This window comes from Oppia nitens, unplaced genomic scaffold (assembly GCF_028296485.1).
Source record: "Oppia nitens isolate AA-2021 unplaced genomic scaffold, nextdenovo-longstitch-racon4-pilon3 scaffold4_pilon_pilon_pilon, whole genome shotgun sequence".
Taxonomy (NCBI): domain Eukaryota; kingdom Metazoa; phylum Arthropoda; class Arachnida; order Sarcoptiformes; family Oppiidae; genus Oppia; species Oppia nitens.
In genome coordinates, this window is record NW_026533232.1 from 6263002 (window position 1) to 6282330 (window position 19329).

The following is a 19329-nucleotide window of genomic DNA, read 5'->3' on the forward strand; positions in this document are numbered from 1 at the left end:
TGTAAAAAGAGTGCGATTCTGAACAACAGTTAATGATCGATAAGTCTTAAAGCAATAGCAATACAATGTATTTAATATTAAAAGAAGTTTTATATTATATACACATTTTACAGTATATATAGCTAAACATTAGCAAAATTTTTGTAGTATTTATGTCCATAAAACAACATTTTTTTCTCTGTTAGTTGATTTACGCAAACTTTAATAAATAGTTTAATAATAATGCAATTTGTCTTACAATTGGCATAAACATTGACATCATTTTTATTTATTTTTTTAAATGATAAAATTTATGCATTATGTTTGTGACGTTAATCATACTAATATTTTTGATTAAATTTTATATATGTTAAATATATATAATAATGTAATTATGTTTGCTTTGTTTTCAAAGCAATTTTATTTAATTTTGATTCTCATGAACTAAAAAAATCTTTTTAAAATAATTAAATTCAAAAATTGTAATAAATATTTTCGCAATTTTTTTTGAATTATTTTAAATATAAAAATTACTAAAAGCAATATTTTTATATCATAATCATATTATTTATCTTAAAAAATGCTTTGAATATGTCTACCAGCCCTGCAAAATGTCAAACAAAATATTAACATTTATCAACTATTCCTTTGTATCGATTGATTGAAGTTGAAAGTCACACACACACACACACACACACACACACACACACACACACACACACACACACACACACACACACACACACACACACACACACACACACACACACACACACATACACACAAATACACATTCACTCACTTACTAACTCAATACTTGCAAATCTATTGAGATTTCTTTAATTGAATTTACATTAAATGTTAGGAATAAAGTATAGAATTGGCTATATTTTGAAAGCATTTTTCTTTCATTAGTTTAATCATAGCTTCAAATAAGAGACAATCCATATATTTTAGACCTTTGACTTTATGTTAACTACAGTATTATTGTTAATAATTTACACTTTAATGCTAATTGTATTACATTTCTAAAAAATGATTTTTATTATTAACAAAAAATAAAACAAAAAATAATTGTTGTTTTATACGATTTGATGTTTATTTTAACACATGATTTGATCGATAAGTTGACTAAATATTAAGGATAAAAAACTAATTGAATCAATTGCTTAGAGAATCGGTGATACATTATATTAAAGTGTTTCGTTTCAATTTATAAATATATTTATAATATGATTGAATATTTATTGTAATGTTTAATATATTTTATATGATGTGTGTCTCACAAATTTTATCATTTATTGATTAACTCTCATAAATTATTATATATTGTATATTCGTTAATTATCAATTATCGTAAATAAAATAATGATTATAACAATATTTATTAACTTCAAAAATTATTATATAATGTATTATAATTATTCACTAATTAATTATTTCGAGTGTTTATATAAATAATGATTAGTAAAATTTATAATATATTCTATTTATATATAAAATAGGTATTAATTCTATTTTATTCAGTTTTTTAATTAATGACATAATTTTTAAATAATCTACAGTATAGTTAACATTACGTAAATTTAAGATTATAACTGATAGTCATTATTAATTACAATTAATATTATACAATATGTACAGGTAATGAATTATATGTTCAATATTTATATGTAAATTAAAATGCCAAACTAAATATTGTTAGTGGATTCAAACTATTCATATAATAAAAAACATATTAAAAATCATTATTAAATAAATAATTGGATATATTAATTATATATCTATTAGATTATATATATATATATGCTTTATACAGTATTAGATTATGTTATAATAATTTGTCATTATTCACTGTTAAATGTCAAATGTGTTTATAACTATCATTTTGTTATAAAAATCATTTGTTATATAAATAAAAAATGTTTGAGCAGTCAATTGACTTATTGAGCGTAAATGTTAGAGATGTAAAAGCAAACTATTATTTCGTTTTAAGTTAATTTAGTTAACGGACTTTAATTACTATCTATTTATACGTTTAAATAAGTCATTTCTATTTAATTCCTTTACATCTTAAGCCAAGTTTTATCGCTCTCTCTCTCTCTCTCTCTCTCTCTCTCTCTCTCTCTCTCTCTTGAAATACAAAAGTCAAAAGTTAAATAAAAACTTATAGGAATTTTATTTTAAACTGTTGTAATTTAATGATAATGTTATTATAAAATTTAAATTTATTATCATATTTTAAGCTAGATTTTTAAATAAAGTTAAAAATCTATAGTGTAATAATGTTTGCATGAATTTTAAGTTTGATTTTAATAAACTAAGATTTAATTATTACACTTAAATATCTATTGAGTAGATTCTACTCTATATATTATTTATAATTAATATTAATAAATATTTATAATAATTTGTGATATTTTTGTTGGTATAATGTCTTACACTTTATTAGTAAAATTAGTATTATTTTTTTACACAAATACTTTATTATAAATACTATTATATATCTTAGATTTACATTTTTCAATTTGGTTAAACTTATCTGTTTTGCAATTTGATTTTTCTTTTTTGAAAATAAAGATTTATGAAATATTTTACACAATTTTCTCATATATATTATTCTCATAATTTAGTTTCAATGAAAACATTTATATTTATAATCATAGCTATCACATACAATAATAATAAAATCTTAAATAAATTAAATTACTATTGATTTAATTAAACGAAAACAATGTTGAATTTGTTTAAAACAATTTTAATTAATGCATAATTTGAAGAATTTTATGATTATATGATAATATTTATTATAAGTTCAGACAAACTCAAAGTTAATTAATTACAGACATATTAATTATATGAGTTTTTTAACATTAAAATAAATTAAAAGTAACTTATATTATATTGTAATCCAATAATATAATCCTTTGAAATTCGTATACTATATAAAACATTTTATAATAAATACTTCACAATATTTTTTTTGTTTTAATATTTAAAATTATATTTTATTTATACTGTACAATATTGTTAACATTGGATTATATAATAATAGGAATTATTTAATAATATTAGTTTATATTTATATATAGTATTTGTTTATTTTTATGTAAACATTTGACACAAAACTCAGTCAACAGACAGACAGCTGTGAATATTTTTAAGAATTCTTCACTAAAATTATCGATATTTTAATCGCAAACATTGTCTCTCAGTTTATATAATACAATAAAGTTTTATATAATTTAGATTTTAATTTTTTAAAACACATTAGATTATAAGCTCTTTAAATATATTAATATATATTATTTATATTATGAGAGCTACAATTTATATTTATTGTCTATATCATGTTATTTACAAATATAATATACAGTATATAATAATTTTACTCATATAAAGTAGTATTATGTGAATTAAATGTTAGTTTGTTTAAACTATAATCTTGCAAATGCATTTCAATGGTAATTAATTTTTTTTAGTTATTTATTTTAAATAAATAAATTATTGCAAATATACGATAGCAGTTGTTATAACTTAATAATTTACATTCACTTGTGATATAATTGTAATGTGAATTAATAATATAATAATTGTAATATTATATGATTATTGATAAAATTGGATTAAATTGCAGACACGGCGAGGATCTAATAGTAACACCATTTGCCCAAATCCTGGCCAGTTTGCGAAATGTCCGAAACAATTATATCCACATAACTAACGTTCCCTGTCCTGTCAACCGGTAAGTTAACTACAATTATTTTATTACTTTTGGCACAAATGTCTTAATTATTTAACTCATAATTAGACCTAAAGAGAATAGACGTCCCAGTTATACATCACTTCAGCAACAATTGCAACAATCAAAGCAACAACCCTTAACTGAAGATGCAGTCAATAAACTAGCAGTCGATACACTGGAAGAGCTGGACTGGTGTTTGGATCAATTGGAAACTATTCAATCGCACCGTTCGGTCGGTGATATGGCAACCTCTAAGTTTAAAAGAATGCTTAATAAAGAATTAAGTCATTTCTCTGAAACCAAATCCGGATCACAAATATCTGAATGGGTTTTCCGCACTTTTCTCGGTATTAAACAATTTATTACATTAATACAAAATAATTGATATATTATTAATGATATGTACTCTTTGTTTAAACATAGATAAACAAGAAGACTTAGATTTACCATTTCTTAAATTTGATGACGGGTTAGGACAGCAATCACAACCAGGATATGTTGTGGCCACTGCTAAAAATATACTCCCAGGACCTATGATTAAGGGTGATCTGATGACCAAAAAAGCCGGTCAATCCATGTCCCAAATAACTGGTGTGAAAAAACCATTAAGTCATACAAATAGTTTAACTAAATTACCAAAACATGGAGTGGAAACACCCTTTGAGACAGAACTCGACAGACTTTATGAAGATATTGACAAATGGGGTTTAGATGTGTTTAATGTCGCCGAATACTCTAATAAACATCCATTGACTTCAATTATGTACACTATTTTAAAAGTATATATCATTTATTTTATTGTTTTTTAATAAATGATTACATAATAATTTAATTGATAGGCTCGTGATTTAATAAAGACATTCAACATTCCTTCAAAAAAGTTCATAAACTTTATGATGGTTTTGGAGGAACACTACCTCAACGTTCCCTATCATAACAGTCTTCATGCGGCTGATGTCGTTCAGTCAGTTCATGTCCTTCTCCTGTCGCCAGCACTTGACGTAAGTCAACTAAAATTTTTTTTTTTGACAATCATTAGCTAAAAAAACTTAATGTTTAATCTAATGATTACTTTGAAATCAATACAATTAGTCATTTAATAATGAATTAATGTATTTTCTATTAAATCATGTAAAGTCAAATTTTTACATTAAACAGTATTAGTTATAAAATGTTAATAAAGTATTGATATTAACATAATATTTAATTTATAAAAATTTTAGATAATATATTCGGTCTGTAATACCGAATTTAAATCATAATTTAATTATTAATTTTAATATTATTTTTTTAATAGTCAGTGTTTACAGATCTAGAGATATTGACGGCACTGTTTTCAGCGGCCATTCACGATGTAGACCATCCGGGAGTGACAAATCAATATTTAATAAATACGACCTCAGAATTGGCTCTCATGTATAACGACGAGTCAGTACTCGAGAACCATTCATTAGCGGTGGCCTTCAAACTGCTTCAGTCTGAAGAAACCGATATCTTTGTGAATCTCAACAAAAAACAGAGACAAACATTAAGGAAAATGGCTATTGATATGGTGTTGGCCACCGATATGTCAAAACACATGAGCTTATTAGCTGATCTCAAGACAATGGTGGAGACAAAGAAAGTGGCCGGAAGTGGTGTACTTTTACTCGACAATTACACCGAAAGAATACAAGTGCTTCAAAATATGTTGCATTGCGCAGACTTAAGCAATCCTACTAAACGTCTGGATATTTACCAGCGATGGTGTAGTCTTGTTATGGAAGAGTTCTTCCAACAGGGAGCTAAAGAAAAGTCTATGGGATTAGACATCAGTCCAATGTGTGACAGATATAATGCTACTATCGAAAAGTCACAGGTATTCAAACTTTATATACTATTTTTAATTTATATTTATATTATATTATACATTAATTATACATTATTATACATTATTATACATTATTATACATTATTATACATTATTATACATTATTCAGGGTTAAGTAAGGGGGGGGGGGGGTAGGGGGGGGTAAGGCCAAAATACCCCCCCTAAGATCGAGAAATTGGGATTTTACCCCCCCCCAGACTTTTTGACCAAATTGAAAAAATTGTCGCTTAAAAACGAGGAGAAATCTCCCCCCCCCCCCCCCTAAAATTTCGGCGCCGAAGGCGCCGAAAATTTTTTTGAAATTTATAAAAATTTTAATTTTAGTTGATACTATTTTAGTAAGTGTTTTTATGTTTTTAATATTTATAAAAATCTAATTATTGATTAAAAATAGTTAAAATAACGTTAAAAGTCTTCAAAAAATAACATTATTTTAATTAAAATAAACTAAAAAATTAAAAATTACCTATTTGTTGAAAAGAGTAATCATATTACAATTTAAATATAAGTTTAAGAAGTTAATAAAACAATAAATACTTATGTTTTTATTAATAATTTTTAAATTTTAAATAAAAAATTTAAAAATATTTTCAATTTTGTACTTAATATAATTAAACTTTAACGAAATTTGAGTTAAATAAGTAGTATTCAGTCAGTATTTGTATAAAAATAAAAATATATAACAAACTATAAACATTAAGTATTGTTTAAAAAATTAATTATGTTAAAAGTTAAAAATTATTAAAATACTAAAAATAACTCATAGTGTATCATTAATGCTTTTATCAACTATTTTTAAATCTTAAATACATTATTTTATTTTTTTTGTTAAAATTTAAGTTTTTATTAATTTAAAAAAAATTTTTTTAAAAATTTATTTTTTATTAAAATTTAAATTTTTGTTAATTTTTAAGTTTTTTAAGTTTTTTTTTATATTTTTGGAAATTTTACCTATTTTCCCGGGAATTTATACGGGAACTTGTGGGAATTTTATTGAATTTACATGGGAATATTCGGGAACTTAAGGAATTTTTAGGGAATTTTCTCTAGACCCCCCCCCTTGATTTTGGATTTTTGAAAAAATTGCCGTTTAAAAATGCAATAAAAATCTTACCCCACCCAATACCCCCCCCAAGATTTTTTGAGAATTTTGTAAATTTTACCCCGGTCTACCCCCCCTAAAATCCAAAACCTTGCTTAACCCTGACATTATTATACATTATTAATTATTATACATGTCATAATTATGTTTTATAATAATTGTTTTGATTCAATTAACTATAGAATCGTATAAAAGGGCAAAACTTATTTAACTTCACATAAACTAAAATATTAAACAATGAAAGTTTTTAAATATAATTATTGTTAAATAAACATTTCATACTAAAAGAACATACAATATAAAGAATTATCATATTTTGTCTACAATTCAATTGAATTTTTTAAATTATAATTATATTTCTTACTAAATAAAAAACACAGTATTTGTTAATCATTAGTTCGCTTTCATCAAATCGATAGTTTAATTCATTCATTTTATAATATATGATAATTCAGACAATTTATATTAAATAATAATACATTTAACATTTAGTATCTAGTATTTAATAAAATTTTTAATATACTTTTTATTATAAAAATAATTTATTGACTTAATATAATGTTAATAAAAAATAAGAAACAAAATACACTTTATATTATAAACTATTTTTTAAAGAATATATTGACTTAATTATAATTAAAATTTTAAGTAAAAATTTAATTTAATTACTAAATTTAAAATGATATTTAATAAATACTGTTATTTGCTATATTGATATTTTTAATATATTGTACTTGTTATAATAACTATATCATATTTTTTATATAAATAATATTGATTGTGTATTTTATTTAATCAATTTGAAATATTTTCTATTACAGGTTGGATTCATTGACTATATTGGTATGTATTGAACTATTTTGTTAACATTTTCTAATCTTTTATAAACTTGAATTAATAGAAGTATTGAATTGAAAATTATTGAATTTTTATAATGTCTGTCAAATAAACGTATGGTAAAATTCAAACATATATTTTAGGGTAAATTATCACTAATATGTATTAACAATATCATTTGAATACAAAATTTATTTATCACCTAAATGTGATATTTTAAAAGGTTATGTCTCAGTCAAAAACAAATAATATAATATATTTAGAGATTAATTATTGTTTATATACTAAATTATAAATAATATTAAAATCTAATTATTATTAAGAGTTAAGGAAAAATATTCTTAATAAAAGAAGATATTTTTAAATAAGTGTTATTGAAATTATTATATTATAGAATATTGATAATAATATAATAATAATAATAATAATAAATATACAAATTATAAAAATGGTTCAAACTTTTATCTTAAACCGTTAAAATTGATATTTCTTGTTTTATATATTATAATTAATAATTAGTCTATAATCGTATAACTTATAATCGATATAATAACTTGTTTATGATATAAAATTTATGTTTAAAAATATAATTTTATAAATAACTAACTATTTTAAAGATATTTGAATTTTACATTGATGCTTTGTTATTTAATTATTTTTATATAAGTAGTTACAGTATTTTTGATGAATATTTTAATTTTTTTAAATATTCCGTATAAATTATAACTCAAATAATATACTGTATTTACTATATAGTATATACAGTATTAATTAAAAGCTATTTTTAAAGAGGTGTTTCTAAACAGACTTTGTTTGATTTATAATTTATTATTAATACATTATAACAATTACAACACTAATATCAATACTGACTAAAAATTCAAGTTAATTGTGAAAATCAATTTGTTGTGTAATTTACTATTAATTGCATATTTGAATGAATAGTTCATCCGTTATGGGAAACGTGGGGAGATTTGGTACATCCAGACGCTCAAGAGATCTTAGATACACTTGAAGACAACCGCGATTGGTATCACTCACAGATACCTCTCAGTCCAACGACTCAAGACGCAGACAAAACACCCGAAGAGGGCGGACCCGTCAGAGACTTAGCGGCCGCCGCAGAAAAAATCAAATTTCAAATTACTTTAGAGGAACCCGAAGATGAAGAAGATTATGAAGAGTCCAGCGATCAGTTAGGATAAAGAAACGTCTATTCATCACATTTTTAGGAATAAAATCATTAATTTTCACAAAATTCCATATATTTATATGGATTGGCCGCTAATATATATAGAATAGTATTGACTTTTTATTTAAATAGACAAATACTGAGTGCAATGAAATGATATAATTTTAAAAATTGAAATTATTGTTAAATTATTTCAAATATATATTATAAATAATATAGTTAAATTTGATATAATTTATAAATTATATAAATATTTTAAATGATTCATTTTTTTGTTTGCATATATTAAAATACTGGATGCCATTTATGTCATAAAATGAAATATGTAAAAATGTTTGCGATAAAAATAATCTTTAAATTAAATAATAATGAAATCATCGGCAAAACATTATAAACAATGTTTTATAACAAAAAAATGTAATTATTTCAAACTAGTCATATAGATATATTTTTTGTTTATTGATATTAATTATATGGTATATTTTGTATATCATATAATATGCAAAATAAATGGATAATAAAAAAAATAATAAATAATTTTAAGCTTTATATTAAAGTCTAATGAAAATTACTTGCAAATGATTTTTAAAAATAAATAATGCAATAAATGAAAAGATTTAACAAAAATTAGAAAATAAATTTGTATTGAATGGTACTATGGTTTAGATGCACAGTCATAAAACATCATTACATTTCGTTAAATATTTAATGTTGTTAATTAACTAAATGTAATTAAATTAATAATTGTAATTAAATGCCAATTAGTTTATTTATTTAGTTGAACTACAAGTGGAAATTTCATCTTTAATGATAATCCCTGAAAATAACAATTAAACAATTGATTAATCGGTTTTTAATTATTAAACAAATATAAAATGAATAATATTGTATATTAATAAATTCAATGTGTGTAGTGATGCCATAAAATGCATTGATTTTACATATCAATTTAAATGATTGTAAAAATTATATTACTGTTAATAAATACATTATTTAAAGTGCCAACACTACCAACACTATATATAAATATATACATGTATTTATCAGATTTTATAGATAGTGTCGATTTTAACAATAATTTCAAATTTGGTTTTATATAAATTTGCAAATAATTAATTTTTAATTATTAATGTTAACCTACTTAATTTAGTTTTAAAATAATATTAAAAATTTATTAAAAATCGTTGTTGAATTAAATAATAATAGTATAGTTTATTTAAATATTTTAGAATTCAATTTACCACCAAATAACTCATTTTTAAATTTATTTTAATTGTTTGATAAACTATTTTAAATCACTTTTATATCTTAAAAAGCAAACAATTCAAATAATAAAACTATACATTAGTATTGTAATTGTTAATTGAAATAACTTGTTGAAAATTTTGAAACATTATAAAATCATTTATATAAGTGCCTGAAAAATAACAAATGTTTTTGGTTTATTTAAATGTGTAAAAATTGATGTAAATATTTGGTTTATTAAAAGTTATCATAAAATAAATCAATTGTAATAATTATTGTTATTATTTTATTTTTGCATTTCAGAAAATAAGTTTCTTCGCATATTAATATAGAAAATATTATTTTTTAAAAGTTAAATATATTAGAAATAATTTAGAAATTACTTAAATATTTATCAAAACACTGATTGTCATTCATAATTATCGTGGTTCATTTTTATAATTACAGTACTATATATATACTGGTACAGTATATATATAAACAACAGCAAAAAATATATTAAACATTCAACTGAGTCATACATTGTGTCAAATAAATTAATTTAAAATTATTTAAGACTGCTTTTAAAAATTTGGTTAATAAGAGATTTTTAATGATAATCAATTAAGACTTATAATTAACGATATTAACAAAAACAACAAATAAATTACATTTTTAAAATTACACAAAATATTGGGTGAGGTATAAATTATTATTGCAGTTTTAAATTTTTAAAAAATAATTTCAACATCGAGGGGGAGGAAGTAAAAATTTTGATAATCTTAAAAGTATATTTAGTTTTGAATGATAAATAAAATTGTTGTTTTTATTTTTTAAATAAATAAATAATTTATTTTTAATTATTTTTTGCACATTTTAGAGGTAAATAAAATGAAATATTATTACTTTATCTTTAATTACCTCCCATTGTTTAACTCTAATCTAAAAATATATTGCATTTATTGCATCTAAAAATCTAAAATTGCATTTAAATATTTTTAATATTATATTTTAAATGTTTTATTCTATAAAGTACCATATATTGTACATTCAATATATATATTTAATACAATTATATAAACTCTATAATTAAATAATTATTTTGCTGTTTTAAGTAATTTGAATTTATAACTTAAAGGTATGATCATTTTTGTTTAGTTTTGATAAAAAAATAAATGGTGTTAACTTAAAGTTAACTTAAACATAATTTATAATTTTTATTTATTTTTATTTTTAACAAAATAATATGTAAATAAAATTAACAAAATAAATGTCTTATGTTATATTTATATAATTATTTATAATAAACTGTATGAATATATATTATATATAGAATATTTATAAACTCAAATAAATTTAAATACAAAATAATATTTTACAATATAATAATTTTTTTTGAAAAGACTGTAAATGTCATCATTTGTGATTCAAAAGAGTCTCTTCTTCTTCATCAATGTCTTCGTCGGCCATTTTGATTCTGTCGATATCACTCTTAAGACCATTGGTTTTGATTTGGTTTTGTTTCAACATTTGGACATTTTCTGTGGTTTTCTGTGACTCGAGAAGTCGCGAATAATTTCCATTTAAGATAACTTCTGGCGTCTGTTCTTTCATTGATTTAACTTTTTTTGACTTTTTTGTTTTACAGAGTATTAATGAACAACAGCAGTGGTAGATAATAACCACTACCAGTGCTATACTTATGGACATTATGCCCGTTAATCTTAAAAGCACACGAAAGCCATCCTCTAAATAAGTATATCCTTCAGTATAATCTATGTCAACATCATTGAGCCAATACCACCAATTGCTATACTGAGGCCATGATAATAGCCAAACACCTCCGATGACAGCTCCCAGTGCTCGACCGCCACCAAAATGTATTAAGTTTAAAGTGTACTGAAGTATTATATGTGACGAACATTCCTGATATATAGTTCCCGTAGCGTATGTACTGGCGTTTGGACTTCTTTTAATGAGATGATGACAATAGGATGTAATACCAATCCAAGCCAAAGGAAGAGTAAATGCTTCCATCATTTCAAAAGGTATGAGAAGCCATTTAGGGTACAACAAAAAGGATACACCACCAAAACGAAGACTATAAAATACAAAGGCTAGTATTATAAGGTTAGCCCTTCCGACTCCATTGATCAATGATTTAGCAATGAATGTGAAGGGAGCGGCCGCACCAAAAGTGGCCGTAAATGTTAATCCTATCCATAGTTTGTTTGTTTTCATATTTATATAAAATGGATGCAAAAATGTCTCCAATAAACCCCATTGACAGCCGAGGATTAGTATAAGAGGAAAAAATAATAAAAGCCGACATATAGCCGACCCATTAGTATGTTGTCTGGGATATGACTCATCTGTTGGTACTATTGGTGCTGTTTTACCGATTTGTTGCGATATTGACTTAGATAACAAATTGATAGGCGTTAGTGGCATCATTAATACTAGAAATGCTGTAATCACTACCAGACCATCAAATATAATAATAGATGGGGCATAGTTAGGACTGTCTATTGTAGAAAAATAGTCAATAAGTTGTCCTGTAATCGGTGGCCATGCAATCATTGGTATTACTAGTGCCCAAACTTTTGAAAATCCACCATAAATTGAATCAAAATCGTTAGTCATTGTAACTGAAAGCGCATCCAATAGAGTATAAGCAGTGAATAGTGAAAAGTCACCCAAAGATCTGATAGTTAAATATGCGTAAAATGTTTGTTTTGGATCTCCTGTTTCTATAAGACATGGTGTCGGAGGTCTCAATTGTACATCTTTATCACGAGTGGACAGTCGATGTCGTAAATTTATATGACAATAGACATTACAATTGGGAACATATGGTTTGCACTGTACATTATGGTAAAGTTTTTGGTTAAATAGTAATGGAGGTGCCGGTTGGTATGTACAGGTGGGTTCATTATGAAATACACGATCAATAATATCATCTTTAGTACTCTCGATGACTGGCCATCTATCAAATCTGGAGTCAAACTGAATCACATCGTATGTCTCAGATGTCTGTCCATCGGGTCCTTCTGTTCTTCGTGATGCCTGAGTATCAGCACTCATACCATCCCTACTGAGTGCTATATTTTTAGATAAATAATTAATTATTAAATATTAAATGAATAATCAAATAATGCTATTTTATACTTAGACATAAAGATCCATCGTTAGGAGTTCCCATAAAGCAGACATTGATTGGATTCCATGAAGAGTTATATGAACCACTAAATGGACATTCATAGGAACAGCTTGTGAACTGAAAGTTTGAGAAATTAGTGGCCGGTCTCTTTGGATATGTATGACACTGTCCCTCCCAATTAGGGCACTGCTCTATACGTAAAATACTTTGCGTGCAATCATAATAAATCTTTGGTTGTCTTTCAGTTATAATAACTTTTGGGACAAATAATAGTCCCGTATATGAGATAAATGATAATAACAAACAAAACACAAGAATTGATTTATATTTGTTATATTTATAAGCAATTGGTCCCAAACATAGCGGTCCAATCATACTTATAAGCGCTACAATCGATGTAATCCATGCCGATTGAACTTTTGTGATACCAATTTCACGCATATGAGCGCTCAGGTATGGTACCAAACATGCCAGTGCTGTTAATATAAGTAATTAATATTAGCATATATATTGGGCTAATATACTGTATAATAATAATAATATATATATACATATTGTATAACATATATTATATATATATTTTTTTTTATATATATATATTTTTATATATATTTATTTTATATATTACAAATATTTAATAAATATATCTTTCAATTATTACAGTATTTAGGAAGTAATGTATTGAAAAATAATGAAATGATGTGATGTTTATTTTTAAGTATTAAATTTAATATAATATTTTTGTCTTTAAAAAATAATTGTATTAGTATTTAAGGTATTGTATTAATGTTATTACATTAAATTACATTATATATCGGCTTAAAGAAATGAGTTTTAGGTCAAACTTAAATCAATTGAAAGTAAATTATAAATTTTATAATTATGATATAAAAACGTTGAATAAAAACTATAAGAATTATAAGATCTAATACTTTAATTGTTTTTTACAATAAATATTTAATAATTTCTAAAACTAAATATTAAAATAACTTTAGCATATTATCAATATTTTTTATTAAAGAAATTGTTTTACTTATTTAATTAAAACAAGAAATATAATTAAAATTTCATTAAACAATTTTACAAAACTATAATTGAAAATTTATTCATTTGAATGAATTGTTAATTATTTTAATTATTTAATTTTTAAACATAACAAATATAAATGTAAAAGGATACCGACAATTCTGGTTTCAAAAAACATTTAAAATAGAGAAATTAAATTTCTAAATTATAAAATTAAATAATCATTATATTAATTCAAAAATAAATTTTATCAAAATTGAAAATTGTTTATAATAAATATGAAAATTTAAATCAATAAAATATATTAATATTTTTTCAATTATCATTTCAATCACTCCTCTCAGTTGGAGTTTTCTAATACTTAAAATAAGTTTTTTAGTTAAAGGAAAGTAAGTAAATGTTATTTATAACTAAATGTAATTATATTATTAAAATGATAGACAATAAGGAAGTGTATGTAATAATGGTATGAAATGGTTGGTCTCAGACCTGAATAGAAGAAACAGTTGACAACATTCAGACCGTTTCGTTTGCGTTCAATAGCTTTCAATGACATTATAGAAGAAAACTTATTGTTTCCAATCGATGACTGTTTGACACCGTTTGGGTCCAACTTTTATTGTCGAAGTTGATGGTCAACTGTTGTTCAATTTGTTGGTTATTACTAAATGCAGTCTTTAACCTGCGATATCCACTTGTTTGCCACCCATTTGTTGGTAAAACCGTAAAAGTAAGACAACAAAAGATATGTTTGGTTTGAGAAATAAAGATCACGACTAATATGTAGAGAGTGTTGAATAGCACAACACATATGTAATATTGTCTAATTCACGACCAGAGGCAGGTGCAGGTGCTGGTGCTGGTGCTGGTGATCTCCACTGGCATTGCTTACCAAATGATGGCTATTATGGCATAAATTCAATACTAAAACACACGCAAACACTAACACTATTACACAATTGCCTTTGAAATGTTATCTAACAAAATAACTCCAATAATTGTATTATTTTATTACTTATATCATAGTATTTTCCATGCATTCGGTCCACTAATTGGAAATATCCGGCTATAAAAACAATGACAACAAATATATTCAATTTATTTTTTAATAAAACTATTTTATTTACTTTCATCATTGCTATCAAAACATATTTTTATATAATAAACATTATATTATATTAAAATTTTCAGATATAGTTTTGCAAATAGATTTTATGAATATCTCATCGTATCTACAAAAATATAATAATATAAATACTAGATTATTGAGACAACTATTAACATTAGCTAAGAAAAACTTGTATTACTTGTATGAGTAATATTCAATAATTCAAACAAAAGAGTTTTATTATTGTTGTTTTAAATTGAATGCTAAATGATGTAATGTTATAATAATAATAATAATAATTAAAAATATAGTTTCAGAAATAAAAATGTTAATGTTTAATTTTTTTAAAACATTATTTTCAATTATAAATTTAATTTAAACTTTGATATATCTGATTAATCTAATATATTTTTTAAATGTAAGTTATACAATTAAATAATTAAAATTTTATATTGCTAAACTTATTTATAGAATATGAATCTGTATTAAAGTGTTAATTTAAAAATATTTAATTTAATAAATTAGTTCAGAAACCTTGATCACACATTTCCGCTAAAATTTTGCAGATAAATATTTACTCATATCTATCAGTTTTATAATTTATTTAATTTATTGTATATTTAATGACTATTTAATTTATTAATAATGGATAAACATCCTTTCAATTGATGTATTATTATATACTATACAATCAATAAATAATTTTATTACATATAAAGTATTATATAATACAGTACTAACTAAACAAGTCTGAGTGCAAAATTCAATAAAATATAACTTAAAATTTATAGAAAAAACTTGTTTAGTTCATCAAAAAAGGTTGTCTATTATTGATTACCCAACCATAACAAAACTCAGATCCATTACTCGACCCTAACCCTAACCCTTACACCAACCCCAACCCCAACCCTAACCCTAACCCTAACCCTAACCCTAACCCTAACCCCAACTCTAACCCTAACCCTAACCCTAACCCTAACCCGATCATACTTTCATTTACAGACTTAAAATTGTTACTATAATATTGTAAATTTTCACTAAATAAATTTCTTGATAACTCACATCAAAATTAATACTTTTATTTCTATAAATAATTTTTTCTTTAAAAGATGCAATTGTCAGATGGATAGACAGATAAAGTTGAAACTAATTTGCTGTGTATAGAGGTTATAAATTTATAAACACTTATTATATATCATACAATATAATATCAGCTATATAATTAACAAATTTTAAATTTTATTTTATCATTTATGATCTTTTTTCTCATAGTTTTCAATTGTAAATTCAGTACAGTGTAAACAATGCAAACTTATTGATTAAATCTTAGTAACATTTTTTTTGAATGCATTCAATTGCTTTACTAACTTTAAAAGTCAATCAAAGTGTGTTTATAATAGTTATTAAACAAAAATATTTTCATATTTATAATCCCACACATGACTCAGTTATTTTTTAAATAAAATATTACCGATTATTACATCATTTTATTATAACATAATGACAATGCAGTCTTTTTTGTTATTTCTTAATAAAATGTTGTTATACAGCATAAAACAAATCATATTATTCTGTATTACATAAAAATACTTAAATTTTTGAACATAACTTTATGTATACTTATACTGAACAGTATGTTAATTAACGTTTGACAATAATCAATGTTTTTTATGAGTTAATTTTTTAAAGTTTACTATTTTTACTGTTTTATAGCAGTATTAACATAGACTAACAAAGAAAATAAGTTTTAATGTGAACATAAAATGCAAATAAAATTTTATGTATTTAGTTATATATATTAATAGTTCCTATGTTACATAAATAATAATAATTACTATTATACAACATTTTCTAATATATTTAAACAACATATATTTTATTATATAGCAGATTATAAGATTAAATCTCTCTCTCTCTCTCTCTCTCTCTCTCTCTCTCTCTCTCTCTCTCTTTATTTATTTTTCTCAAATAATTCAAAATATTATATAGTTATAATCCCGAATATTAAATATTACTTTAAAGTCTATAATCAAACTTTTAATTAATACTTTATCACAAAAACATTTTTTATTTTTGATAAAAATTCAATAAAAGTGTTAATTGAATGAAAAATGTTTATAGATTTTTACAAACAAATGTTGAAAACTCCGACGAGAGGTCATCTCAGGTTAGAGTTTGTAATTATAGTTATGTTTTATATACAGTGAAAGCAAGTATATTAGGAAACCGTGAGCTCAGCTAAAAATTATAGACATCTAAATTTATAAACTGACAACAATTTTAATAGTAGTTAATTAACTATATGTGTATTATAATTATTTTGAGCTTTGTTGACTAATATTCAAATATTGAATTATAATTAATATACAAGTTTAATCAATTCAAAAATAAAAACTAATAATTATATTTTACTCATTGATTCCTAACATACAGTATTTACTAATAAAATATAATTAACTTTAATATAACTTCACACACACTGTTAAACATTATTTAATATATAAATTATTTTTTCAATAAACTATTATCATGATTATAAATAATTGTTTTGAAATTATTTGTTGTTTTCTATTTTAAAACAAAAAATATTTAACCATTTTTTTTAAAGATGAAATGAATATTTATTAATAATGATATATATATTATTGAGATTAAACATATTAATTTTATTCACTGATTTATATATAAAGTCTATGTTACCTGTATATAAATTTTGACAGTATAACACTCGAGTAAATAAATAATTTTTATAAAATAGCTAAAAGTTGTTATTAAGGTGAAAAACTACGTACAATATAAATATAACAATAACTATCATATTATATATCAAATTATATCAAAAAATATTATTGCATTGAATATAATTCTATGTTTATAACAATAATAACAATTACCTTGAATTCAGTTGTGATGAGAAATACAATAAAACTTGAAACGAATGAATGCATTGACAGATACTGTATATTTAGCACACAGTGTTTGGACCACAAATTGTACTGAATTTACAAACTTATGATACAAACAATTGATGTGTTTGTTAGTCACTTATACACTCTTTGTATGAAATTATTGAGTCGAAAGAATCGCTTTTTCAAACACAGTATAAAATGACTTTTTTAATGATTAATAAAAACAAATGAATAAAACAAAACAAAACAAAGTAATAATTATATGCTTTTAGTTGCTATTTGAATGTTAAAAAACAGACAACACTATACAGTATTTATATATATATATATATATTATATTTAATATATGCTGTATATTGAATATACAAAATTATGATATGACAATGTTTTCATATGGAGAGTTCATATGGTTTGTTATGAATATTATGATAGGGTATGGTTGATATAGTGTGTGTGTGTGTGTGTGTGTGTGTGTGTGTGTGTGTGTGTGAGAGAGAGAGAGAGAGAGAGAGAGAGAGAGAGAGAGAGAGAGAGAGAGAGAGAGAGAGGGATGACATAAGACAACCAGTTGATGGACCACATGCTCCACAACTACATAATACATACATAGTTGTGATTGTAAGCCAATACACACCAGTTGTGGGGGAAATGCACTCAACTCATTGAATTGAATGGTGCGAACAATCGGCAGATATACCGCACCCACTTGACTGCCAACTGCCCCAAACCATTGCCATACTATGGTATATAATATAATGATATATACAGCATATACTACAATATATTGTGTACCCACTATACCCTCTGCCTGTCTTTCAATTACTTTACTTTTCAAAGCATATCCTCTTTCCGTATATGAGATTTCAAAAGTTTATTTTCAATAATAATTAAAAACAAAGTTTTATTATATTATGGAACCTAAAAGTGTATATAATTTAAATATTTTAGTTCCTATTTTATTGAACGACATATGTTCACAATTTTATTCGTTATAAATATTTTCTCTTTTATTATTAATAATAAAACTTATTTATTGTTTATTGCTTTATTTTTATACATCATTTAATCGTTACATTAATACATTTAAACATTATATACAGTAATACGTGATTTAATTTTATTTATTTAAAAGATTCAATAAATATTTTAACATAAAAATATTCCTTAATCTCATTAA

The 19329-nt window shown here is 23.3% G+C and overlaps 2 protein-coding genes across 8 annotated transcripts in view; one reads left to right on the forward strand and one right to left on the reverse strand.

Annotated features, from left to right (window-relative positions):
* Nucleotides 1–8926, forward strand: part of LOC128959555 (cAMP-specific 3',5'-cyclic phosphodiesterase-like) — a 96346-nt gene extending 87420 nt beyond the window's left edge. For all 7 annotated transcript variants that reach the window (XM_054305544.1, XM_054305542.1, XM_054305539.1 and 4 more), the window contains 7 exons: nt 3617–3724; nt 3791–4071; nt 4148–4503; nt 4564–4725; nt 5022–5582; nt 7518–7539; nt 8479–8926. In XM_054305544.1, the coding sequence (XP_054161519.1) occupies nt 3617–3724; nt 3791–4071; nt 4148–4503; nt 4564–4725; nt 5022–5582; nt 7518–7539; nt 8479–8738 (1750 nt within the window). In that variant the 3' untranslated portion in view covers nt 8739–8926. The remainder of the gene's footprint in view (nt 1–3616; nt 3725–3790; nt 4072–4147; nt 4504–4563; nt 4726–5021; nt 5583–7517; nt 7540–8478) is intronic.
* A 2439-nt stretch (nt 8927–11365) lies between these two features.
* On the reverse strand, nt 11366–18325 carry LOC128960324 (uncharacterized). The gene is made up of 4 exons (XM_054306396.1): nt 18138–18325; nt 14625–15201; nt 13118–13585; nt 11366–13050 (listed from the first exon to the last, which is right to left on the reverse strand). Exons 2-4 carry the CDS (start codon nt 14689–14691, stop codon nt 11366–11368), a joined length of 2220 nt encoding a protein of 739 aa, XP_054162371.1. The 5' UTR covers nt 14692–15201; nt 18138–18325.
* Nucleotides 18326–19329: the final 1004 nt, after the last annotated feature.

Bases quoted from the DNA above. Each gene is read 5' to 3' on its own strand.
- LOC128960324 (XM_054306396.1), bottom strand. From the start codon at position 14,691: ATGTCATTGAAAGCTATTGAACGCAAACGAAACGGTCTGAATGTTGTC. The intron at 13,586-14,624 runs GTCTGAGACCAA...TTATATTAACAG, and splicing joins CAACTGTTTCTTCTATTCAG to CACTGGCATGTTTGGTACCA. The intron at 13,051-13,117 runs GTATAAAATAGC...CTAAAAATATAG, and splicing joins CGATGGATCTTTATGTCTAA to CACTCAGTAGGGATGGTATG.